The sequence below is a fragment of the Brachyistius frenatus genome, unplaced genomic scaffold, assembly GCF_029030835.1.
Source record: "Brachyistius frenatus isolate BFR_SWC_R1_liver_20210118 unplaced genomic scaffold, ASM2903083v1 Contig_301, whole genome shotgun sequence".
In the NCBI taxonomy this organism is placed as follows: domain Eukaryota; kingdom Metazoa; phylum Chordata; class Actinopteri; family Embiotocidae; genus Brachyistius; species Brachyistius frenatus.
This window is the reverse complement of record NW_027210900.1, coordinates 221,782-247,874: the sequence shown is the minus strand read 5'-3', so window position 1 is coordinate 247,874 and position 26,093 is coordinate 221,782. Positions and strand designations below refer to the sequence as shown.

At 40.6% G+C, this 26,093-nt stretch overlaps 1 protein-coding gene across 1 annotated transcript in view; it reads left to right on the top strand.

Annotated features, from left to right (window-relative positions):
- uvrag (UV radiation resistance associated gene) overlaps positions 1 to 26,093 on the top strand; it is a 90,881-nt gene that overhangs the window by 18,818 nt on the left and 45,970 nt on the right. Inside the window, exons 7-12 of the mRNA XM_069722702.1 lie at positions 1,643 to 1,748; positions 5,490 to 5,616; positions 13,572 to 13,656; positions 16,988 to 17,075; positions 17,466 to 17,526; positions 21,408 to 21,573. Coding sequence (XP_069578803.1) covers positions 1,643 to 1,748; positions 5,490 to 5,616; positions 13,572 to 13,656; positions 16,988 to 17,075; positions 17,466 to 17,526; positions 21,408 to 21,573 — 633 coding nt within the window. The remainder of the gene's footprint in view (positions 1 to 1,642; positions 1,749 to 5,489; positions 5,617 to 13,571; positions 13,657 to 16,987; positions 17,076 to 17,465; positions 17,527 to 21,407; positions 21,574 to 26,093) is intronic.

The window sequence follows — 26,093 nt, the reverse complement described above, 5'->3', positions numbered from 1 at the left end:
CGACGTAATGATAAATAAAATGGGGCTATCATTCAAAACCATACGTGTACAAGGTAGGAATGTAACATAGCAATCACTGGCACTTAGGCATTGGTTAGTTTGCAACTTGTTATAAAAAGTTTCCTTTCAGTATTAATTGTTGCACAATGCATATAATCACAATGTGTATAATTGTTAAATATACATTTGTGATGAATATTTTGTTATCTTGTTGTCAGTCTTACCTAAAACCTTTTATAGTGTGATGACATTTTAACTCCATGAATGTCAAACAGTACACACTTTTAAGTGTTGACTGTTAACACTGTGAAAGACTTCATATTCAAACAGCTCAAGGTTAAAGTTAAATTTACTCTTCATGAGAGTCGAGTTTTAACTCCCAAAGAGTTCAAGGTTGACTGTTAACACTGTGAAAGACTTCATATTCAAACAGCTCAAGGCTAAAGTCAAATCTACTCTTCGTGAGAGTCGAGTTTTAACTCCCAAAGAGTTCAAGGTTCAACTCCTGAAAAGTGTTCAAAATCAACTCCAAGAAAGCAGTTCCTTCCACTCTGCTTGAGAGTGAATTTGATGGTCTTGCATGTACAAGCCAAAAGAGTTGATTTGAACTCCGAGAGAGTTTATTCCAAAGATGTGAATTTGCTGTGTAGAGACGGTACCATTATTGTGTAATCCAACACTTACTGCATACGGATGGTACGGAGATATTTAGCAAGAAGTTGATGATATAACACCAGTGTGACACTTTGATTATTAATTGCCAGTTCCCCCTTTTTTCTGTTCGCTGTAACTCATTCCCACCATATGGCTTTGTTGCCTGTTGATGAGTTGTTGAATCCTCTGGGCCGTGCCGAGGAGGTTTTGTCTATCTTTCTATGGTTTCGGGACATGAAGAAAACATTCTTGGATTTTAAGTGCTGCTTTGATTGATGGTCAAAATAATGTACTTGCTTGTCATTTGTGTACTGCTGTTGCCGTTCCATATTTCAGTGATGACAATGACATGAAACTTTGGAAATGGGCCTCCATTTTTGCGGTTTCGAGTAATTAGTGGGCCTTTTAAGGGTCGTCTTTGCTTTGTGTGACTGCTGGGTTCAGCTCTCTTGGACAATATTCAGTCTTATACTGAGTTGTGGTTAGATTATTAGACAATAATAGTGATCAAGCTTTTGTCTCATATTTGTGGTATTTTAGAGGTTGATCTGTCTGCTCTAAACTGTAGACTTTCCTTATTGGGAATGTTCTCAATATTGTTTTTGTCCTTTTATTCAATGTCCAAACTTGTCATTTAACTTTTAAAGTTGAATAAACTACAGTTGGACTGGAACAATGAAGGTCAACTGAAGTAAATAGGAAAAATAAACAAGGGGGGGGGGTGACAACCACACTGCACAATGACTCTTCCCCACATGGGGACAATCATAATTCTTATTGTGCCTGACAAACAGTCACTGTAAACATCCAAGCTAAACAGAAATAATTGCTGGTGTAGTCATGGCACTGACACTCAATTTTTATTCAGCCATTAATGGTCTCTTGGAAACCCAGTTCCAACTCTGAGTTGTTCTTGTGGTCCAGTGTGTGGTTCCAATGATATGGATAGTAACTTTGTGTTGTTCTCCTCCTCCTCCTCCTCCTGCAGACTTCACACAGCCCAGAGAGCCATCAAACAGACCCAAGTCACAGTGCAGAAGATTGGGAAAGAGATCGAGGAAAAGCTGAGGACGACTGCCAACTGCACAGAGCGGGTGAGCACAGGCTCCCATCAGCAGCGAATTCCAGCTCATCAGCAACTTCTCACTGTTTAGGCAGATTTCTTTGTTATTTTCAGGAGCAGTTGGCATTGTTATTTCATCAGCTTATGGTAAAGTAACAATATGAAAGTAGATTTAATGTTTTTAGAAAATATATATAAAAGACAACATGCTCTTTGAGATCTGATGTTTTCTAATAACATTAATTATTACCATAGAGCAGCGTTTGCATTGATCATTGTTAACAGGCCTACTGGCTTCTCCACTATTAATAATCATCAGCAGACTGTATCGTGCTTAATACTTAGCAGGCTTTATGAGCTTGTATCACCCAGAGCCCCAGATGTAATTGTAAGGTAAAGCAATGCGAGATGCCATTATACCATTTGGGCAGCTATCGAACGTGTTTGTTTTCACGGCTCAGCTGAAAAGTGGAGAGAGAGCAATGTCCCACCTGCCTAAATGATAACGCTTTGACCGAAATCCCATGTTTATGTCCTGTCATATCCTCGATCCACAACAAAAGCAAGAAAGCATATTTAAAATTTTTGGAATTGACAGCCACACAGCTGTGAAAACGGAGCAGCGATCCCAGGTTTGACGTTGTGTTTATTGTAAACATTCACTTCAAAAGCATCCCCTCTCTTCTGTTGTTGTAAAAGCCCAGAGGCAGTGATGCTCTGCTGGTTTTATGCACCAGGTAGACTTGCCTTTAGAAAAAGCCTTTTCCTGGTCACAGGATTACATATCTCTTACAAGGTGAAATCTTGGACAGCTGGAATGTTTTTGTGTCCACTCAAAGTTTCAAATCTTTGGGCATGTGCATATGGCGTTGCACAGACACCAAATTAAAGACTTTGAGTGCCTCTTTAGTGAGCCTCTTTAGACAGCTGTTACAGCTGTTGCTTTCCATCATCCTATCCATTGGCTTTTGATATGCCTCATTTTTTTTTCTCTTTCCCCAGACCTTGACTCTACCTATTAAAGCAGCTCCACTATAGCCTTAGTATTCCCACAAAAACATTGAGGCTCCATTCTTTTCACCACAAAGGATCCCTTTCAAAAACTTGTCTCTGATATTTACCCCTCTGTGAAACATTCCTTAAAACCCTTTTCAGAGCTCAAATCAGCTAATAAATCACATAATCCGGGTCTCCTACCTTTCTGTAAAAGCCCTGCAACTTGGAGTGAGTGGAGCATTGTGTGGTTCTTCTAAGGGTTTCCCTCTTTGGAGAGCTGTGTACTATCCTTCTGTGCACGTCATGGTGAGCGCGGATCAAAGGGGGACAGAGTGGAGGCCACCAACCTTAACGCATGGCCCTTTCACCCTCTCACCCACACTCTGCCATTAATCTGCTGGTTTATAACATGCTCCCCCCACGCCTGCTGCTTATTTACTCAGCTGACCCACTGCTGTTTGATGTTCAGTGGGAGTCAGACGGACCCCGGTGGTGAGTTGCAGTCTCTCTGTCTCTCACACACACACACACACACACACACACGGCTGTGACCCACTTGTCAACTATGCGAACTCGGTGAAAGTGTAGGAGGCTCACAGTTCGTGCCAAAGCCGGCGGTGGTTAACATGCAAGCATCAGGGTGCGACACGTCGGAGAGATGGAGGCTCTATCAGTCGTCTCTTTGCGACTGATCCCTTTCTGTTTTCTCCGCAAAGCCCTCAGACTCATCTTCCACAAGAGGCCTATCTGTGTTGCCTCTGATCCAGGCTCGATCACTATCTAAGTGTGTGTGTGTGTGTGTGTGTGTGTGTGTGTGTGTGTGTGTGTGTGTGTGTGTGTGTGTGTGTGTGTGTGTGTGTGTGTGTGTGTGTGTGTGTGTGTGTGTGAGAGAGAGAGAGAGAGAGAGAGAGAGAGAGAGAGATGCCACAATCCCTGCTTGCAAAGTCCAAGATGAACAACAAGGTCATTCCCTGCCAAATCTCCATTATCCATCTCGTTCAACATTGCAACTCTATGTTTTCGTCTCCCAGCTCATATTACACATACATTTCTTCATCATCATCATCATCCGCGCTGTTCTTAGTTAAGGATAGCCTCTTAAATCTGTCCTTGCATTTTTTTTTAAGTTGCCCTATCTGTTAATCCCAGTTTATCATTTTTCACTGTATGTTCTGTTAACCACCAATCTCTCCTTTTCATCTACTGTATAACACATCCACATCCATCTGGCCACCAATCCCCCGTGCTGTTCCTCATTTGATCCCTCTTTAGATGGAGACATGAAGCCCAGTGTAGCGACGCACCACAGAGAGGGCAAGATGTTGACTAATAACCTGCCCTCTGATGCTGCTGCTTGTCAGGGACCCGACTTATCTGGCGTTGATGGGTTTTTGTCGTAGTCTCTCACTCGGTTCAGCTTGTTTGCATGTACCATAGATTTTAATATGGATTCTTTCGTTTTTGCTCACAACTACACCCAAAATTATAAAGTAATATAATTCAAATTCTCACCCAGCTGCTCCACAGAATCCAACCACCAACCGCTGCCTCTAAATTATCTGTCGTACATATTTTCAACTTCCTCCTCTGCCTCTCAAAACGCATTCTTTATAGTGATAACACGTTGATAATGCCATTGTCTGCATCAGTTTAAAAACACCTTGTGTTGACACCTGGCTGACGAGCTGTTTGCTCAGGTTGAAGTGAAGGACAGTTGTTTCCCTGCTTCAAGCTACGTTCACCGTGTCGTCACTGTAGCTTCATATTCATCAGTGTAAAATCACTATAATAAAACAATTGCATATTGGGACAAAGGCAAAGTCAAAGCACACTGCTGTGCCCCCACTTCAGTTTATTAATAATTGCAATAACACCAATTACACAAAATAAATAAAGAGAAATCATTTCTGATAAGTAAACGAAAAAGAGATGGAAAATACTTTGAAAAAGTTTTGTTTAAGAAAATTGGAACAAACCAAAAACATGTTTGGAATAGAATATAAGTATATGTACTACTGCTTTTTGTAAACTTATAACAGGATAAAGTGGAATAGATAAACTAGTGCGTGTAAGAATTAATATGTAATATGCAGATTTGTAATTGTAGTTGTAAATTATATGCGGTGTGACATGCTTGGCTACATGAAAGATACAATCAGAGAGATCCATATGGTTATAAAGATGTTTCAAGAAGTCATCTGCTCACATCTTATCACAGCGGCTTGTTTAACTCTAACAGCCGGAACTCCGCACCACTTAACGTGCAGTGTGTGTGTGTGTGTGTGTGTGTGTGTGTGTGTGTGTGTGTGTGTGTGTGTGTGTGTGTGTGTGTGTGTGTGTGTGTGTGTGTGTGTGTGTGTGTGTGTGTGTGTGTGTGTGTGTGTGTGTGTGTGTGTGTGTGTGTGTGTGTGTGTGTGTGTGTGTGTGTGTGTGTGTGTGTGTGTGCCAGCCATTCCCATGGCTCGGGCTCATTAGTAAACATTTTCACCAGTCACGCATGATCTATGGGCTCAGGGAGATGTTCTCTATCTTTCTTGTCATTAGTTGTTGACAGTGGATTCTGGATTATTAATAGCGAGCATCGGCTCAGTGGGTGACTATTAAATCAATGCGACACGGATCAGCCTGCAAAAACACAGCTTGTTTTTGAGGGAGCGGGTAGGAATTCTGGGGTCTTTACAAAGTGTAATAAGCACTGGAAATTGCTGCGACCGCAAGCGAAATACTTTCTCTCATCCTTTGTGTCTGTTTCCTATCCTTCTTGTTCTGTGAGCAGAAGAAAGAGCGGGAGTGCATGCAACTGCGTATCGCCGTGCTGCGCAGTGAGCTGCAGCGGCAGAGGAAGGCGCTCGGCAGGGAGATCGACCTGCGACAGAAGGAGAGGGCACACCTGCAGAAGAAAGGTAAACTACATTGGTGCACAGATATGCCCATTAACACCAAACCACCGTGTACAAATCAGCTTTTAATGTTGTGTACAAAGTGTCCCCTTCAAAATACAAGCTTGGGACCAGAGGGAATGGACTGATCTTTACTCTTTTCACAACACACAAAATTGAATTAAAGAAACTATTAGTTGTTTAACTTTGAAAATGACATCTTGTTATTTTGAAGTTTGAACTCTTCTAGTCCTATTCTGTTGATACATATACAGTGTCATCATACTCTTTCACTTCTGCAAAAAAACAAGTGACTTCCAGCCGCGAATGTCAAGCACATACACTGATATATTCACTCGTTCCACTAAATTAGCGTTTTTACGCTACGTTATTGCTGCAGCTAATATAAACACGATGGTGGGAACAGAAATGAAAGGCACTGGGTGTTTAGTGTTACGTAATTATCACATGAGAAGATCAGTCCATCCATCTGCAACTCATTCTGTTGTCTTCAGTAGTGGCGCATGACTCAAATCCTGCTTGTGTGAGAATAAGTATAATGGTAAAAACACGTGCTGCCAATTCCAATAAAATCCTCAATCCTTGTCATTGTTATCCACAAAAAGGTTGTGCTCCAGATGCTAATTGTAAAGAGAATAGAATGTAGTTATAACAGAGTTTGACCATGTTTGTCTATTTTACAGAAAGCACAGGCCTAACCAGGATGCTTTTCACTTTTTATTTAGAATTATACAGTAAACTCCTTTAACTTATAAAAAAAACACATTCACAAGGTTCCTTTGTAATATTTTTTATGTTACGGCTCATTTGTATCTCTCTGCAGTTAAATCATGTCCTTTAACCTTTCCCAAAATTAATGGCTTCGGTAATATTACGCTGTTTTTCTTGTTAATGTGTCATCATTTATATAGCAGGCAAGTTAAAGACAAGCTCTTTACCTGGCTAATGGGTTTTGCACATATCACCTTTATAAATTGAGTAATTGTAATAGTGTTGATAATTTGTCTTGAATTTATGAGAGCTATCATTTGTCACTTTAACATGTGATTCTTGGTATCGGAAACTCCAGTTGTAAACACCTCGATCGAGGTTTCAGAGCTGTCTGACAGCAGCAGGTAGACTGTGTGTGCGCCCTTTATCACCTTCTCAGTTCAGAGCGTAGTAGAGTGTTATCATAGACAGGAAACCTCAGTCACACTCCCCAGTCAGAGGATAGCAGTCACTCAACACAAACACACTCGCACACATTATGTTCAGTATATAGAGCCATTCCTGTGGTTTGTGCGGCCGGTGCCAGGCCACTAAAGCAGAAGTGTTTGTGCAGGAGTGTCGCTTAGTTATCCCTGTGAAGTCTGCAGCTCGTGACTGATGTCTGACAGCGAAGGAGAGTTTTTACTGCTGCCTGTTGGCGGTCATGGGGAAATAAAAGGCTTTAAAAAAAAAAAAAAGGCAGCAATAGAAAAGCTTGTGGTAGCGTTCTCTCGTCAAGTCCATGGTGAAATCGCAAATGTGCACGTAGTAGTGGTCATACAAACGCCTGTAACACCACGTCGATCAAGTGACGGAACTTGGAAAACTCACTAGCAAAAGTTACTGCTTGTTTTTGTGCACCACAGTAACTGTCTCAGGACCTTGCATATATTCTGTATTTTGCAGTGGCTCAGTTGAAGGCTTCAACTGTATCAGACGTGCTTTAGTACTTCAGAATGATATCAGTCTAAAAAACGAAATATCTACCAAATCCAAATAGTAACATAATATTCATAACAAAGTTCATTTTGACAGTTGTAACGAGTGAGATTCAGGCTGTTCTGGTGCAGCTGTTTAAAATCCATTCACCAGATACAATATATCGGTTCTACTATAATCAGCACCAATGTTTGTCTGAAAGTGGGCCAGCTTCTCTCTCCATCTGTACGATCGGCTTGCTGTTTGGCCAAAGTGCAGGTCAGGTCAGGTCAGGTCAGGTCAGGTCAGGTCAGGTCAGGGCAGGGCAGGGCAGGGCAGGGCAGGGCAGGGCAGGGCAGGGCAGGGCAGGGCAGGGCAGGGCAGGGCAGGGCAGGGCAGGGCAGGGCACCGAAACGAAACACCAACCTGAGGTAGAGATTGTTAATGATTAGCTTGAAGTCTGCACATGCGCACGCATGCACGCGCGCACGCATGCACGCACGCACACACACACACACACACACACACACACACACACACACACACACACACACACACACACACACACACACACACACACACACACACACACTCACACACACACTCACATAATAAGAGAGCACTAAAAGGGGTTCAGGGAGAAGTTTCCTTTGTGCTGCGATTCTTAAAAAATGGCCGTTAATCCTCTGCCTCTTTACCTGTCACCACTCTGTCTACAGCCAAAAGAACTCCCGGCTCTACTACTCTGCAACCCTTTCATGGCCTTTTTTCCAGACTGGACAGGTGCTTATTAAGAAACAGAAGAGAAAAGTCCTTGAGCTGGTTAAAAAGAGAAAAGGTATTTTTCGGGTAAATTGAAATGCTACAGATGTATAGGGCCGTGCTGAAGACTTGTTGTTTTTTCCCAGACTCATAACTCAGCTATATGCTTGCTGAGCTCTGCTGTACTTCCAGCATGTTGTTTAACTCTTCTAATCAGCCTGCTCACATTCATTTGTTTCACAGTCGGAAAAAAACCTGCATTAATAACAGATAGGATAGTTCTCGGAGACAGGTGTTTACAGTGCTTCATACAGCAGCTGATTCTGTGTCTGATTATATTTATATTGGCACCGCAAAGTGTTTGTTTCATCTGATCTCGTCTTTCATTTTGGAGACACGTGGGATTTTATCAGTTGCAGCTTAAACTTCAATTGAAATTTTCCTTTTAGGGATGTTATTGGCCGGTCTGTCCTAGAAAACCCACACTTGAAGAATCGTGATGACCTTTGTTCAGAGTCATACGAGGCAGTGGCGAAGGACTGAGCTTTTATGTCAGCGTTAATTCAATTAGAAGCCAGTGTTTGATTTGTTGAATTTTCACAGATTCCAGTGCTTATTGGATGCAGGTTTTCGTTTTAAGTTTTATTGACAGTTTTACAGTGTGCGTAAGGACATTGCTATGCAGCGTATCCCCAGAGGGCATCCCGTATGGACCGTTAATCTCCATTCTTCGTCACGCTCTTTAGAATCTCATCTGTACCTGGCCGTGTGGTCTTCCTGTCTCTCACACGTTTACAGCACCCATTAGCAAATAACTCTTATCAACCTGTTATTCCCAGCAAACCAGCCTCTCTCAAAACAAGTGGCCCCGAAAACCCAAACACACAGAGGAGCTGCTGCAGGTGTGTGAACTTGTGAGCCAGCAGATAAAGATGAGATGAAAGTTGTGGTGTCTGCATTTTTTATTTTCTTTGTAAAGTAACTATTAGGATGTCGGTGCAGACTTGCTGATGCCTGTTGGTTGTATATCTTTGTTCACGTCTGTGCGCTTCCTCTCCGCCGCCCTGGACAGCGTTACCACGATGAGCGATGAAAAACACGAGTAGTCGGTGTCATCGTGATGACACGCTAACGAGTAGCTGTGCAATGGCTGCTGATGTACAGTAATGGTAGGGAAATCATACAGGGAGTGTAGCTGTTGTTTTCCCCCCTTCTTCTGCAAACACGCATACTCACACTAAGTCCACTGGATGTCTCTCTAACAACCCAGGACAGAGGACATGTGAGCATGGCTGCATTTTTCTTCTCTTTTTTTTTCAGCTGCGAATAGAAAATAATAGTCTCTCTGTCCTGCCCCTGAAATGAATCGCTTTGGTTTTGGTGGGGTCACACTCTTGTCACAATTTCCTCCTGTCTAATTTCCCTCCTTCCACCTTAGAGGAGATGACATAAATCAGGTCTGTGAGCGGCATTTATTGCACTTAGTAACGGTAGTTATTCTCACGCTCAGTAACACAGCCAGGGCTCCTGACCAATAAATGTCAGTGGTTGGCTTTCCTGAGTGGAAGGGGCAGAGTTTTGTGAAGGTATGGTGTGTGAAGGTATTTGTCACCTCAGAGAAAAAAGGTCTCATATTGAAGCTATCATCATTAATGCTCCTGTAGCAGCACCTCAGCTTTACGCATTGTGCTTTCCCCAGCTGTCTGCCATCTTGACTAAAGATTGTCAGGGACTCCAGTGCAGCACTCTGGCTAATGCCTCTACAGCCCACCTTTCTAACTGTTTACTGTTATGTCCCCTGACGTCCTGCTCTGTCTCCATGTCCCGGTCAAATTATTTCCTCATAGAGCATAAAGGCTTTTCTGTTGGCTTTTCATTCGGATAAAGACAAAGACATGTTCATAACAGTTTTTTTTTTTACAACAGGCAACATTCTATATGTTTCCTTAATATTTTCATAATTATCGATTTATTTTTCTCTGGCACTAGTACGGTATGTTCTTTTGAATATGTTTCACACTGATCTTCAGCTCCTTGTATTGGTGGTTTTCATTTGAATTGAGAAAATCCACGGTACACTCTGTAGCCATTTTTAGTTTGATCAATTTCACAGCTGTGTTGAATGCTGCTCGGATTAAATTTCGCTCAATGACATCACAAAGTGAAACTTAATGTCACTGCGCTTTGTTAAAAAACTGCATTTTTTTCACACATTTTAATTTGAATCAGATTAAATGTGTGTTTAAAGATTCTGTGTGGGAGAGAGTTTCTTCTGAACATGTCGTAGTTTAATTTATGTGGCTGACAGTTTCTCAATAGCTTTGATCAGCTGTATTACTTCAGTATGTCACAAGTTCTCCTTCAAAAGCACCAGAGGGAAAGTCAATTTGCCAACAAATTTAATCTCTTTTTTAATTTTTGCTTGTAAAATTAACTGTGTTTTGTTTATTACACAATGGGGCTGTGCTGCCCCAGCGAGGTTGTTTAAACCAGTCTAGTCACCTTTTATGTGTTAAATCCACTTATAGCTTCCGTACATTAGCCCATGTAAACTGACATTGAATTGACACTGATGCTCGCATGAATCAGAGTATCCAGACTACGTCCAGACTTCGTCCAGTGCAAGAACACTTCAGGCTTTACGCGGAGGTCATGAAAGGTCAGGCCAATATGAATAAACCCCAAAACCAGCAGAGCACTGGTCCATTTTGAAGCTGGATTTCCTGTTGAATCCCAGAAAGTGTGCCGTGTTCTGCCTGAGGGACCTTGCTGTACATTGGCTTATGTCCAAATCAGAAGAGCTATGACAGATTTACAGTCGGATCATAATTTTTCAGCATCAAACTCAATAGCCTAGCAGCATTTTAAAGTCACCCCGCATTTTGCAGTGCCTTTTATTTCCTCTTTAATATGCTAGATGTATGGCTAGTATGGTGTGTGTCGGGAATGCTGCACGTGTGCCGTTGCTGTGTTTTTTTCTTTCCATACCAACGGGAACAGGTTGGAGGGATGAGAAGACGGATGGACGGAGCAGATAGGACAGCGCTGGGCATTACATGAAAGCAGAACTGGAATACAGGCGCATGCAGTCCGTGTTGAAATGTGTTTTCATCACTCGCAACAGATCTCGGTCTAGCACTATCTGTCTTCTGAGCTAATCTGATGGAGATGCTTCTGAGTACCTCCATTTTCTCCTTTGCTCTGTGTAGTGCCCTCAGCTTGCACCCTTATGATGCCAGTTTGAGAATCATCGTTGTAAGTGGAAATATGTGATAAAAAAAACAGGTCCATCTGATCACAGGAGGTTTGTCCGTAATCTGCATTGCTCCAAACCCACTTTTGTGCCAGCTGCTTTCAGACTATTTGTCTTTAGTTGGATTGCAGAACTTGAACCATAAAATTTCCATGAACAAGTATCCTTTTTCTTTTTTTTTTGGATAGGTCCCTTTTGGCATCTTAACACTCAATAAACATTGTGAAGGATTTTGTTGATACAAATTGTTAAAGAATGAGGAATCCTCAGGAAGTATGCTGTTTTTTTTGTTGGTTTTTTTACTTTAAGTTTTGACCTCGGAATACTTCGACTGTACCTCGCTGGTTCTGCTTGAATTTCAGTGCACATATACGGTGTTTATAATATGGTGGACCAGTGTTGAAATGTGTGATTCATGCTTCACAAAACACTACAAAACTTTATACTTTGGCCAAGTTTCCTCTTTTACACGCATTCGCTGCAATACTTTAAAAAAGATCCGCTGAGAATAAAAAGTCCAAAAAATATCCATCACTTACTGAGTCTACTGTAGCAGTAGACTATAGGAGGCAACAAGAAAAGGTTAGTTTGCCTGAGCAATCTTAATCACAGATTACATTACAGAACATTTGCTACTTAAAGGAGGTTTACCTAATTCTTAAAGGACATGACTGGCTTCTGGGTTAAGATTTTTATGAGGTAACATTTTTCTTTTTTACTTTTAACATACTTGTGATACTTGTTTCTTTTACTTGCTTTAGTAAGCCAAGGATAGAAACCAGGAATCAATAAGCGCTGTTATCAATACATAGAATGAGAATCAGTTATTTTAATGTTTTTAAAGTGAATACGCCACACACCAAAATTGATTGAAGGAAAGAGATATTTTTCTTTTCATGATGCACATTCTGTCAAAACTCTCGAGTCAACCCATAATAGAACTCGATTGCCAACAGTTTGGTTGGAGTCTTGGATGTGCTGTGCTACTATTGCTACTATAGCATCCAGCTCTTAGCTTAACACAGAGATGAGAAGTAGTCTCATGTCTGTCAGGCTTTTTACAAATATTTAATGCTTCCTTGCCAGTGACAGAGGCATTATATTTTGAGGTTTTCCGTCCTGACATCTCATGCTTGGGAACGCAATATCTCAAGAACACCTTGAGGGAATTTCTTCAAATTTGGCAGAAACATTCACTCGCACTCAACTCATGAAAGTTTGATGGTCAAAGGTCAGTGTTACCTCACGTCTGTCCCATCCATCCATCTGTCCCATTTTCTTGAATGTGATGCCATATCTCAGGAACATACGGGGAGATTGTGATCATATTTCATATTTGGTCAGATACGGAGTTGGTGACACAAACCTTGGTGGTTCACCTTGACACTGTGGGGATTGTATAACTCTTCTCTGCTGCTGGTTTGAAGGTGTGTGTAAAACATCCATGATTTAGAAGATGTAACTTTTTTGCAGCTAAATCCATATTTGAAACTTTATTTAAACTTTGTGTTCTATCACAATCAGCTTTGTGGACTAAGAATGTGAACACAAAAAGGATCCCTTCAAAGTCTTCACTACATATATCATATTAGTCAGAATAAACATGCGCGTAAACTGCTACTTGACTGGTTGGTGGAGGTGTACAACCACAGAGTGGTATATCTAGTTAATGCACTGTAAGCATGGACTCTGCAAGGTTTGGAGTTTCTCCGAATGTCACCAATGGACAGTCCAGCTATCTGAGGCAGGGAAATCAGTCCGGAGGTAAATGAAGTAATGAAAATGAAATCGCAGAATTATTGTTTTGCATCTAGTTATTGAAATGATATGGAACCATAAGTAATGTTTGTGTTGCATTTGCCAGCCACCACATGGGATACAACACAAACACCGATCTGAGAAATATTCTGTTTCAACCATAAATTATACTTACGATCTGTCTGGTTTTATGGTACACTGAGATATTGTGTGCTTGCCAATTTTGTGGTACACAACTTCCAGATGCTGTATCATCACTGTCCCTAACCTTTCTGATAAAATATATTTTGCCCAACCCTGTATTTAGTCTGTCAGATCCTGTAATCTGCATACATGTGTTGTTTGGTTTTATGTGGTGTTGGTAGGAAATGGTTTGGGCCTGATCAGAAGAGCTGTTTGATCTGTCAGTTTTACAGTGGATGGCAGCCATCCAAAGACGAGCCCACCTGGCTGCTCAGATGTAGCAGAACTGAACACGCACACCTGATAATTTACTTTTTTTTTCTGTCTCTTTCAGAGGAAGCGTTTTCTGCTCAGCGCGAGAGTCTGAAGGAGGAGAAAGAGTCCTTAACCAAGCTGCAGAAGGAATGCACGGCCAAGAGGTGTGTATGAAGCTGTAATTAGCAGGGCTTTATTTCTGCATAGAAGAACACCTTCAAATTCCTGTTCGATAGACCTTACCCAGCGTCCACTGAATGACGAGGCCCAACGTGTCGCTCAGTCGTATTAAATTGTGATGAGATGACACCCTGCCTCCCACCTCGCTCTTTCACAACGAGGGGATGCTTTTGTGGCTGGCGTTGCCTATTTATGTTTTCAACAGAGAGTTTGAACATTGTGCTAAAACGCCTGTCGGCCCGTGTTTGCCTTGGCCTGCGGGGAGACGTGTGCGGCGGGTGCAGGCCCTGGATACAGCTTTGTTTATTTGAGAAGTACCTGGCAGTCAGAGAGGGTAAACCAGAGCTCCAGGAAGGCCAGCGGGGGCCAAGAAACCCAGCAAACAGGAAATTAACGCTGACACTTGTACATCTGCCTAACATCCATTCCTTGGAAATATCTGTGTCGTTGATGTTTTTCATCAAGTGTCTTTTTTCATTCAACTTCATTTTTAGCGTTAAGGTCACGCTGAGCTGTAGGCTACTAGATTACAAAGGGGAATATTGCCCTTTTTCATTCTTGTAGATTAAGGTGAAAATAAAAGACATCAGAAATTTATAAAATACTATCTATTATTTAAGATTAATATGGTGTTTACCAGCGCTTTAGGTTTCAGAACACTTTCAATACAGCGGTACCTTAAATATAGGCCAAAAGAGGTCAAATTATCCATACCTTTGTAAAAGGTTATTAAAGAATAAAATCACTCAATATGAATGTGTGTAGCAAAACACCAACTACTGAAACTAGTTCCATTTCAACCAGCTCCAAAATGAAAATACATGTTAATGCAAAAATGCATCAACATTAACAGTTCATTTCTTTTGCAGAATAACATTTGGCAGGTTTGACGTTTTGGAAAATATTGTTACTTCCCATCTGGCAGAGAAATGGACGAGAAGATCGACGCCACTTTTCTATGTCTGTTAAATATGCTGTAAGGCTTAAGCTGGCAGTGAGTTAGCGTAGCTTAGCACAAAGACAGCAAGGAAAGTAACAACAGCCTACCGGCACCTCTAATAAATTAAGTTTTCTGTATGAAAATGTGAAGTATGTAAAAAAAAAAAAAGGACTCAACTTTCAATGGTTATTTACGAGAATATTTTCTGTCCAAGACCAAAGCCAAAAAAAATAACAGTGATTTATAAGTGATTTATGAATTATCACTGGATTTTATGAGCATTTGACAGACAGGCTATTATTTCCGCCCATTTTCAGGTAAAGCAAATTGGCTATCTGGTATTTCCCCGAACTATGACTTCAAATGCATTTAGCGGATAATTTATCTCTACTTGAGCACAGGACTGCATAGTTTTAGATTGTTGTGATGGTACGTTTGCTTAAATACAGAAGCTGAATTCTGTTTCTGTTGCCAGTAAGACAAATTGGAATTCTTCTTCTGAGCCTGTGTGTGTGTGTGTGTGTGTGTGTGTGTGTGTGTGTGTGTGTGTGTGTGTGTGTGTGTGTGTGTGTGTGTGTGTGTGTGTGTGTGTGTGTGTGTGTGTGTGCGCGCTTTTGCCAGCTAACATGTCGATTAAAACAGTATTTTGTGTGTTAGCCTATGTTCAGAAGGGCTGTGAGGGGAGAAATGTGAGTTTCCATGTTTTAGTTGAAGGGTTTGTAAAGGACTGGCATCACGGCTGACAAAGTGAGAAAAGACAAAGACCTGCGAGACCCGAGTGATTTCAGATCAAACGACAGTTCCACACCAATCTGTCTCCTGTCTCACTTATATAACGCTGCCACACACTGATAAAAGAGAGGTGATAAGACACTGCTAACCACAGGCAAAGCCAGAGAGGAAATTCAAGTGAAAGGCGAGAAGCATTTATAGGTGGAGGCATCACATTCAATAACTGTTTAACCCCCAAAAATCCCCTTTGATCTGAAATGATGGACTGTTACACTGCTCCACAAGTAGTGGTATAAGTAAAGTACGGGTCACCCACAGACCCTCCTCATGCACACGCACACTTACACATTCATACCAAAGAGAAGAGTCATGTTTTACTTGTGTTTAAATACAGCCTTAAACATTTTGAAATGCCAAACGGTAATGACGATTTAAATTCAACGTGAGTTGCGGTTGGTTTCAAACAGGTCAATAACTTCTTTACCTTTACAGCCACAGTTTATTTTTCTGTGTAAAGCCACCTTTACTCTCTATTACAGCTGTGTGATGCAAATATTTCCTTAGTGAGATGGATATTAAAGAAACATCCAACAGTGGAATTAGTTTGGCACAAACTCTACATGCTTTACATGAGAACACCCATTTACATGGGACATGAATTGTAGTGTAACAAATTCGGGGGAATTTACTGTGCGTGGAATTTATGGAACATTAAAAGTTTCTTGCTGCCAAACATGACAAATCAGGGCAATGTATTATTTTTTTCTCAAAAAGTCAGAAATAGGCCAAAAGCTACTATAATGCTAGTGTCAAACATTTATTGCGAATCAGATAAAATCAGTTATGAAATCAGACTTTCATGGATGAATCTTATTGACCGTGATTGGATTAAAATGTTTGATTCAGAATAAAATGTAAAAACTAATTCAAACATACTACTGAAATAGACACCAGGATGATCACATTGTCACTGTAAGAATGAAAGCATGCTGGTGTTCGAATTTAACTCCAACCTCTGAACTGAAAGGATGCTTGCACACTTTATCTTCATCTTTCAACTTCATAGTTATTATTTTAGAGGTGTATAAAATGGTGCCCTGCAGTAAAACATAAACAGTACAATACATACACTCAGAAAGAGTGTTACTTTCCTCTGGTCAAAGCCCAGGACTCATCACTGTAAAACAAGCTCTCAGATTTCTTCCCCTTTCACAGGTCAGAACTGCAGGATGTATCTCTAATAACGACGGTCCAATAATGGATTTAAAAATAATCAATAATTTATATCATCTTTGTTTAATTGTTAATGTTAATAGTTTAATTGGAGATGAGTCTCTGGTGAATTAATTCACTCTCATTTGTTTGAGGCCTCGAACCTGCATTATGATGCATACATAAACTCCCTTTCCTCTTTGTTATGAATATTTTATATTTTCAGTAACTGTAACTGCAACTGCCCTTAAGCCTGACACTGAGTCCCTGTTGAGCAGTAACTGTCCTGGAAGTTTTCTCCTGCTCATTCTCCTCTCTGATCTCATCTCTGCTCTTTGCCTCAGTCTCACTTATGTCCTCCACTCTTTTGTTTCTTCCTGCCAGCCTGTTACTCACTTTTAACGTCCTTGTGTCTGGTTTTATTTCCCCAGAGAGCAGTTCCTCAAGTCTAACGCCCAGCTTACCTTCCGTTGTCGTCAGCTCCTCTCTGAGCTTTCCTACATCTACCCCATTGATGTGGTGAGTTTGACCTGGCGGTACATCAGCATCCATAACGGCAAAGAATCATCTGGTTACAAAACCGAGGATTTGATGAAGCAGAAATGATTGAGATAGTTATACTGTATGTGCAACAATCCTTCTGAATTCTGAATATCAATTTCACATCAGCATTTTCAGAAATCATCCAAAGAAATTGCATTTGACATGCTTCACTGATAATCAGTCAGTTTCGTAAGATATATGGCAAACAAACAAAATATTTGAAGTGCTTACACCAGCAGACAGTAACTGAATGATTATGAGCATGTTCCTCTGCCAGCTGTTTGTCCCTCGTGGGGTTTCATGTTGTCTCCGTTTCTGCTGCCTGATCATTGTCCTTAATATGAAACCTCTTATTTATATCCACAGGCCAATCAGTCAGATTATGTAATCTGTGGAGTGAAGCTGCCAAACTCTGAAGACTTTCAAGGTAATTTATGATGTGCCTGCCTGTGTGTGTCAGGGTAACAGGAGGATAAGTCTGAACAAATGTTTTGTCTTAGCTTTATTGCTTGTGGTTATATGTAGATGTTTGGCCAAGCAAAGCAATTTAACATTTTCCAGTTGGAAAGCCAATGATTTCATAGACACAGTATCTGGGGTTTAAATTTGGCTACTGTAGATGGCATCGCTGCACTAATGCAGTACAGCCTTTAACATACAAAGATTACATATACTAATTATGGTATGTCACATTAATGCATAAAATATATATTGACATAATTATCATCAATAGAGACTCAATAGTTTGACTACCTGGGAAAGATTGGTCTTTACTTTTGAAAAAAACATAGTGCTCGAGTTTGTGATGATTCAGCAGTGGTTGAGCATCAAATTAACAGATGCAACAATCCTTCCAAGTAGAGGCCAACTGATACTGGATTTTGGGGAAGGTACCAATAGGTCCTAAAAACTTTCAGATTTGGATATAAGGCTTGATACTGTTCATGTATTTACTGTTTAGACACAATATATATAAACACAGTTTTATTCTGTGATTCCTCAAATGTGGATATTAGAAACTTTTGACATTTGTGACAAAAATACGTACTAGAGGCAGGATATTTTACAATTTATTGTTGACACTGACATCAGTGCAATGAAAGAGAAAACTTCACTGGGGTTTTATTACTATGAATATAAGAAAAAGACCTATTGAAACCATTTTGAATGTACCTAATGATCTTTTTCTGCATTATGTCCTGTGAAAAACAGGGACAGATACAGAATAGTTTCTAACAACTTCAGCAAGTGTTGCTGGAATGCAAAGTGCCAACAAAGTGGAGGGAGATGATTTCAAACTGATCTGGCTAAATTCATCATCATCAGGTTCAGCCATTGTCAATCCACTGCAGGATGAAGGCCTCAGCATGGAGTTTCCACAACTTTCTGTCCCTTGCAAAATTATACCAGCTGGCTAAATTAGATAATTACAAATAAAAGTAATAAAAGGCAAGAGAGAAAAGATTGAAGAGGGAAACGGTTTGGAAAGTTTCCCCACCTGATGACTGGGCAGAGAGGCAACCAAATTGAATTAGATTCTTCTGTTTTTCAGCACACTCAGTTTTTCTCTTCCCCTTTTTGGCTGCTGTTGGAGGAATTATTGAGCCACAAGATGCTTTTGTATTTGGTTGTACCAGTGAGACCGCCACAAAACCCACATAGTTTAATATCAAAGACACTGCAATAGTCAACGATGCATAAAAAAAAGTTTTGTCAGCAGGCAGTTTTGGCCACAAGAGTCCCTGTTATCATGTTGGTGGGGAAGGTTAGAGTAAAGGGTCACACTGTGTGTGTCATGATGAATGGGATTATCTGTTACAGCGAGGGAAACTTGATGACTTCATAACCTCTCAATAGCTCTGATGACTTGAAGGGGGGAACCGGATTGAGTGGGTCATGAATGGTTCAATTTGGACTGCGGCACTTGTCTAATACTGCGAACACACCCGGCACTGTCCACTCAACATTCTCCAGCTCCCCTCGCTCACAGCTGGCGAGCCCAAGCCGGGTTTTGAGTCCATAATTCAAGATTCCAGTCCCAGTCTCCTCCGCTCCCTGCTGTCACACTCCACCTGTTAACGTCTTTTCAGAGCACACAGAAGTGCCCGGTACTGACACCCAGCATATTTCGTATTTGCAGCGATCATTTGTTCCCATTTTTTGGAGGCCTTTTGTCTACTTCTGTCTCAAATCCCACACAGGTAGCAGTGGGTACAAAAAAACCCAAGCATGTGCTGGTGCAGAGGATTAACCTCATGCATTTACTGTTGACTACCTTCTCCCATCCTTTTCCAGCCCGTCAGTGCGCTGGAGGATACTGCGTCAGTGTCCCGTTCTGTTTTGCCTCGGCATTAAAAGTAGACACATGTATGACCATTGAAGAAGGAGGTCATGAAATGAAGTACAGCGAGTGATTTTAAAGGTCTTCGCACAGTGGCAGCACGACCAATAAACAACACACAAATGCGATGTACTCGCCGGCAAAATGTTTGTACCTGTGGGAAATGGGGCTCGCTTCAAATACGAGTGTGTCTGATCCTGTAAAAAAAAATAAAAAAATGTCAATATCCAATTCCAATATAATGAGCGTCGTGATGTGCGACACCTGTCGGGTGGATGGATAACCTTGACAAAGTCCGAGATCTTTTACGGCAACTCATTTAAAAATAGTGGAGGGAAAACAAAAGTGTTGTCTTTATATATATTTTTTGAGTGTAAGTAAGCTCACTTGCATAATGTATTTAATTTAGTAACATTTTAAATAAGTGACGTAGGGAATGTTACTTATGAAACCATTCAATTTTTTTAATCGGAAACATGATCTTTTCTGAACTCTGACCTCGTGATTTTTGGTCCCTAAACCTGAAGCCCATTTTTTTCCTCACACCTACGTTGAGGAAAACGTGACATGGACATGGTATCCTCTAGTTTGGCTTTATACCGGGCTGCCTGGTGAGGAAGGCTGTGGTTTGCATTATGCAGAGAGTTGTTTTGCAATTCCGAATAGCCATGAATATTTAGCCTCTAACACAACTGCTGGGCCCATTAGAGGTCTTGCAACACTCAACATTATTTGTGTACAGACAGCAGGAAAAGAGGATGATGAGGCACGCACTTAACTCCTTTATTTTACCCCATACCTTCTTCATGGAGCTCTCCTCATTTGTGTGAGGTCTGCCACACTTGGAGCAGTTCAAGTCCAGAACTGTCTGAATGTGTGTCAAAGACGGTTTAAAAAAAGGCCTACAGGGGGAGGATGTTCCACATTAGAGACCAGGGTCAAGGTCAGATAGCATGCTAATCCTGCTCGGGGTCAAACTGAAACAGGGTGGCACTGAAGCCCATCTATGTTCTACATTTAACCAAATGTCACTTTCAGCTCAGTCTGACGAGGTATCCGCAGTCTCCAGTTACACCCTAAGATGTTTGCTTATGGTTGCATGTCCTTTAGGTGACCTAATATTCCCAAAGGTAGGAAGTTGTTTTCTCCAGGTGCTTCAGTTGTATGGACTATAAAACGCAGGAAAGAGGATGAAATAACGCAGGGTTTTCTCTGTTAAGTTGCAAAACACAAAAGATGAGCCAACGCGTCTGCCACATTCGGCTGCCGTAGTCTATTATTTCAAAGCATTAAGATACAAACCACTGTGATGATAAGTGTTTGCCTCGAGCAGCGTCCTGTTTGAGAATGTGAAACCACTTAGCGTGTTGTCTTGAAACCATTTCTCGTATGTAAAGGGAATTGGTTCACCATTTCTTTCCCCGTCAAAAAATGTGCACAAAGGCATGCAGTTTTCCACACTCAATGTTATCTGGGCTCTGAAGGGAGAGTTGATGCTTTTGCTTCTCAAGCACATATCTGAAAGAAATTTGTAATTCCCGTGCAGCCAGTGTGTTTTTTTTTGTATTTTTTTTTTATACTGTGTATACTGTTCCATATTCTGAAACACTTTCAAAATACTTTCCCACATGAATATGACTGCTCTATGTCCTGTGGATACTTGGTTACCGTGCTATCTTTAGTTGGATGTTTATACATTTTTGTGGACATGGTTCATGTAAACACAATTTATTTTTTCCACGTAATAAACTGCCAAACAAAACAGACACCACTGACTGTATGCTTTGAAGTTTTTGATATAATAAAACACTGACTTTCATTTGAAGCTTGGAGAGTTCAGTGTGTTGATGTAGATCGCCTTAAAAGCCCGTTGATGAATCGACAAGTACAACATGTCTCGTGTTCTGAACCAAAATTCTGTCTGTTGTGTGATTACTGAAGCCACTTTTGTACTTTGTGTCCTGCAGCTAAGGATGATGGGAGCGTGGCAGTCGCCCTGGGTTACACAGCGCACCTGGTCCTGATGATCTCATGTTTCCTGCAGATCCCTCTCAGGTATCCGGTGATCCACAAGGGTTCACGCTCCTCCATTAAGGACACCATCACTGACAGACTCACTGAGAAGGAGAGAGAGTAAGTAGACTGAGAACCTGATATGGAAACACCAAACACCACAGTACATACATGTTTTTATATTCACACATCTCTTTCATTTGATCCAGTCTGTCCTCCTTACTGTGCAAACTGTTCATACAACGGCCCCAAAAACTGTTTGGACACTTGAGCCACAGTTAAAAATGGATGAATTTCATTCCATCACGTTAATGTTAAAGCAAAGTTCGTTTTTTCCCCCCAACAGCACACCAAAAGCTTTATGGGATTTCAGTCAGGGCTCTAGAAGGGGCAGACTTTGATTATTATTTTTTTTTTTTTGATGGACATCTATTCATTATGCAGGTGGTTGGCACGTTTTAGATCTTTATTATGTGAAAGATCTACTTCTGTTGCATGAATCATGTATTGGTGGATTTCTTTTCTGTTTGCATCCAAAATGTCTCGGTACACTACTTACAGTTCGATCTACTGTCGATCTTCATGGGTCTGCATGTGCACTTTCATTTTTGACCTTTTTGACAATATACCCGAGCGTGGAAGAGGCAGTTAATTGAGTTTTCTGCTCGTCTGACAAACAGAGTTTCTCTGAGCTCAGTTCACTTGTCTGCATTTTTACAGTTGCTTTTAAATAATTAACATCGAGTGGACTCATAGTGGATGTATAAAGTCAGTCACCCTGAAGTTCATACTAGTGACACAGACAGAACAACAGGTAGCGTTCATCACATCAACAAAGGACGTGTTCCTCGAAGTTTGACAATCAGAACTTGTCCAAGGACTATTTTGTTTCTATTGAGAGGTATACGCTCGTTAGAATTGTACTAAATGTTTTTTCTGTGGATAAAATATCGAACATTCATTCAAATTACTTTTTGAATATTTTATAGATTAACTGTCCAAATACTTTTTAATTGATAGCAACAAATTTATAGATGTGTAGTTTTAAATTGTTTGTGTACGATGTAATGCTGAAGCTCAGTTGTGTGTGGATGGTGAAAATGTGGTGATTCAACTCCACCAGCTTAGCACGTAAAAGAAACTGGAAATAAACACATTTATGCAATCCTGAAATTGATCTTTAATTGAAGTAAAAAAAAAAAAAAATTCCCAGATCGAGTGTAATCATGACTGTAATTGTTGAGGTTTAATTGTTGTGAGTCAGGAAACAAGTTATTTATTTCTGAAAATAACATGCACGCACACAGAAACCCACTGGCTGTAGTGCTGTCAGCGGAACAGAATTACTGTGAATGATTTGTCAATTTATAGAAACGTAACTAGTTCAAACAGACTGCTCAGTAGTTTTGGCAGCAGTTGTGTTTTTAATATTGGATGCAGAGGGAGCAAAACCAACCGACCAACTGCATTCATTTATTCACAGCAGAATAAAGACAAAACAAGGTAACATTAATGTACACTGGTTAATACTACGCAGTTAATGCAGCGTCGGTGTGTGTGTGAGTCAAATGAGTTCAAATAAATCACCCGTCAAAGACGGATTGCGCTCTATCTTAAAATGATTTTAATATGCACGTTATTTTGATCACAAGCTCATCATCATGGTTTACAACAGTCAGTACAAATGTCAGATCAATAAGGATGTTTTCACTAACATCTGTAAAATGCTCCCTTTATATTTGCAGCTTTAGAGCTCAAACCAAATTGGCAGTTACATTCTTCAGTTACAAATGAACACAATGTTTGGATTCAGCACCTGAACAAGAAAAGTGTTTATTCTTATGCGTGTCTGTTTTGCAAGTTGATTGTACTAAAATTGCGCGATCCATTTCTTTGTTTGTTCCTCATTGCCAGAACCGTTCCATTATCTCAGTTCTCGTATCTTCACAGGATAGAACTAAATCTAAAAAAAAAGGTTGTTTACTTTAGCTCACATTTGTTTTGTATTAAAAACAGTTACAGTCACGATTCCTCTCGATCACTCCCAAAACTCATTCTGCTTATAAAAACCTGTTCCTGCATGCTGCTTTCACATCAGTACTTGCTGATTGAGGGGAGTTTTGTCCTAAAAAAAAAAAAAAAAAAATCTATAACCAAATACTTTATTCGATTTTTTTTTTTTTTTTTACTGACTGACTGACTGACTGACTGACTGACTGACTGACTCCAACCGTCAAGATTACCAAAAGCATTTCACACTTTTAAAATCATTAACAACAAAGTTAATTTGGTAAAATATAGAATATTTGCTGAAAGTTTATTTTATGTGATTGTCGCCACTGAAAGATCACACAGTAATTTTATTTCTTCTAATATTACGAGACTTTAAGTAATCTGTCCAAACCAAAGGAGCCACATCAAATAACTTGGCTCCACCAGATTTTAAAGATCAGAAATATCGTAATCAATAAATTATACTTTAATTTTCTTTGATGCCTTGTATTTTAGATTTTGACAGACAATAAATTCAGATATTTAATTGAGTGGTTAAATTAGTGGAACAATAACCTAAGTCCTTGTCAGTTAAATCCATTTTAGGCACGGTGTAAAAAGCCAAAGTATTCCTAAAACTTGGAGAAAAATGTTATCAAAAACACACCAGGATGTAAACTTTATGCAGCCAGTGAAGTTAATCTTATTTTTCATATCTGTCACTCTACTGCAAAAATGTAAGGGGTACGTATTTTGATAGCACTGAGTGACCAAGACTTCCCACGTTTGCATGCATGAAAACATGCATTTGCTTATTTAGCGTTATGGAATACAATAAGTTGTATTTGCCGTCATCACAGCGTCCGGCTGCATCTTCCAACGGCATCCTGTCTTCCATTAGCTGCAGTATTCTGTCTGTAAGCAAAAACAGATACATTCCAAGAAGATTCAGATTGGATTGGATCAAATATCACGTGCACTCGAGCCCTGAGCCATTTCTAGGCCTACTGTACATTATTTGACACTTGTGTCACCCAAAACCGTGCTCATTGACTTAACACCAAATTATGCTATATGATATGGTGAAGTGCCATCTTCTTCCTTTCTATTTTATTGAAAGCTTTTGAGGGAGTCATTATTGTGAGGTCCTCAGAGGCCTCCGGACTCCTCAGCCCTGAAATGTGAAGTATGGAAATAATATTGTTTATTTTTAATACAACGGCTGCACCATTCAAATAGGACAAACCTACTACATCCATGATGTCAAACTCTTTTTTTCAATACATAACAGTTCTACAGTGCCTCTAAATACATAAAGTTTAAACTTATCAATCAATGCATCTTTTACAAACGTGAGTAACCTGTGCTTTTGCACACTTTCTCACATTTAGCCATGTTTGGTATAAAAAGGAGGTCCTTCTCAGTACTTGGGTGGATTGTGATGTGGTACATTCATATCTGGTGGAAACCCACAACCGCTATTATCTCACCAAACCAATTACCACTCCACCCCCTCTCTCTATGTATGTACAGTGGGTATGGAAAGTATTCAGACCCCTTTACATTTTTCACTCTTTGTTTCATTGCAGCCATTTGCTAAAATCAAAAAAGTTCATTTTATTTCTCATTAATGTACACTCAGCACCCCATGTTGACAGAAAAAAACAGAAATGTAGAAATTTGTGCAAATTTATTAAAAAAGAAAAACTGAAATATCACATGGTCATAAGTATTCAGACCCTTTGCTGTGACACTCATGTTTAACTCACATGCTGTCCATTTCTTCTGATCCTCCTTGAGATGGTTCTACTCCTTCATTGGAGTCCAGCTGTGTTTAATTAAACTGATTGGACTTGATTAGGAAAGGCACACACCTGTCTATATAAGACCTTACAGCTCACAGTGCATGTCAGAGCAAATGAGAATCATGAGGTCGAAGGAACTGTCCAAGGAGCTCAGAGACAGAATTGTGGCAAGGCACAGATCTGGCCAAGGTTACAAAATAATTTCTGCAGCACTCAAGGTTCCTAAGAGCACAGTGGCCTCCATAATCCTTAAATGGAAGAAGTTTGGGACGACCAGAACTCTTCCTAGACCTGGCCGTCCAGCCAAACTGAGCAATCGTGGGAGAAGAGCCTTGGTGAGAGAGGTAAAGAAGAACCCAAAGATCACTGTGGCTGAGCTCCAGAGATGCAGTAGGGAGATGGGAGAAAGTTCCACAAAGTCAACTATCACTGCAGCCCTCCACCAGTCGGGGCTTTATGGCAGAGTGGCCCGACGGAAGCCTCTCCTCGGTGCAAGACATATGAAAGCCCGCATAGAGTTTGCCAAAAAACACATGATGGACTCCCAGACTATGAGAAATAAGGTTCTCTGGTCTGATGAGACCAAGATTGAACTTGTTGGCGTTAATTCTAAGCGGTATGTGTGGAGAAAACCAGGCACTGCTCATCACCTGCCCAATACAATCCCAACAGTGAAACATGGTGGTGACAGCATCATGCTATAGGGGTGTTTTTCAGCTGCAGGGACAGGACGACCGGTTGCAATTGAAGGAAAGATGAATGCGGCCAAGTACAGAGATATCCTGGAAGAAAACCTCTTCCAGAGTGCTCTGGACCTCAGACTGGGCTGAAGGTTCACCTTCC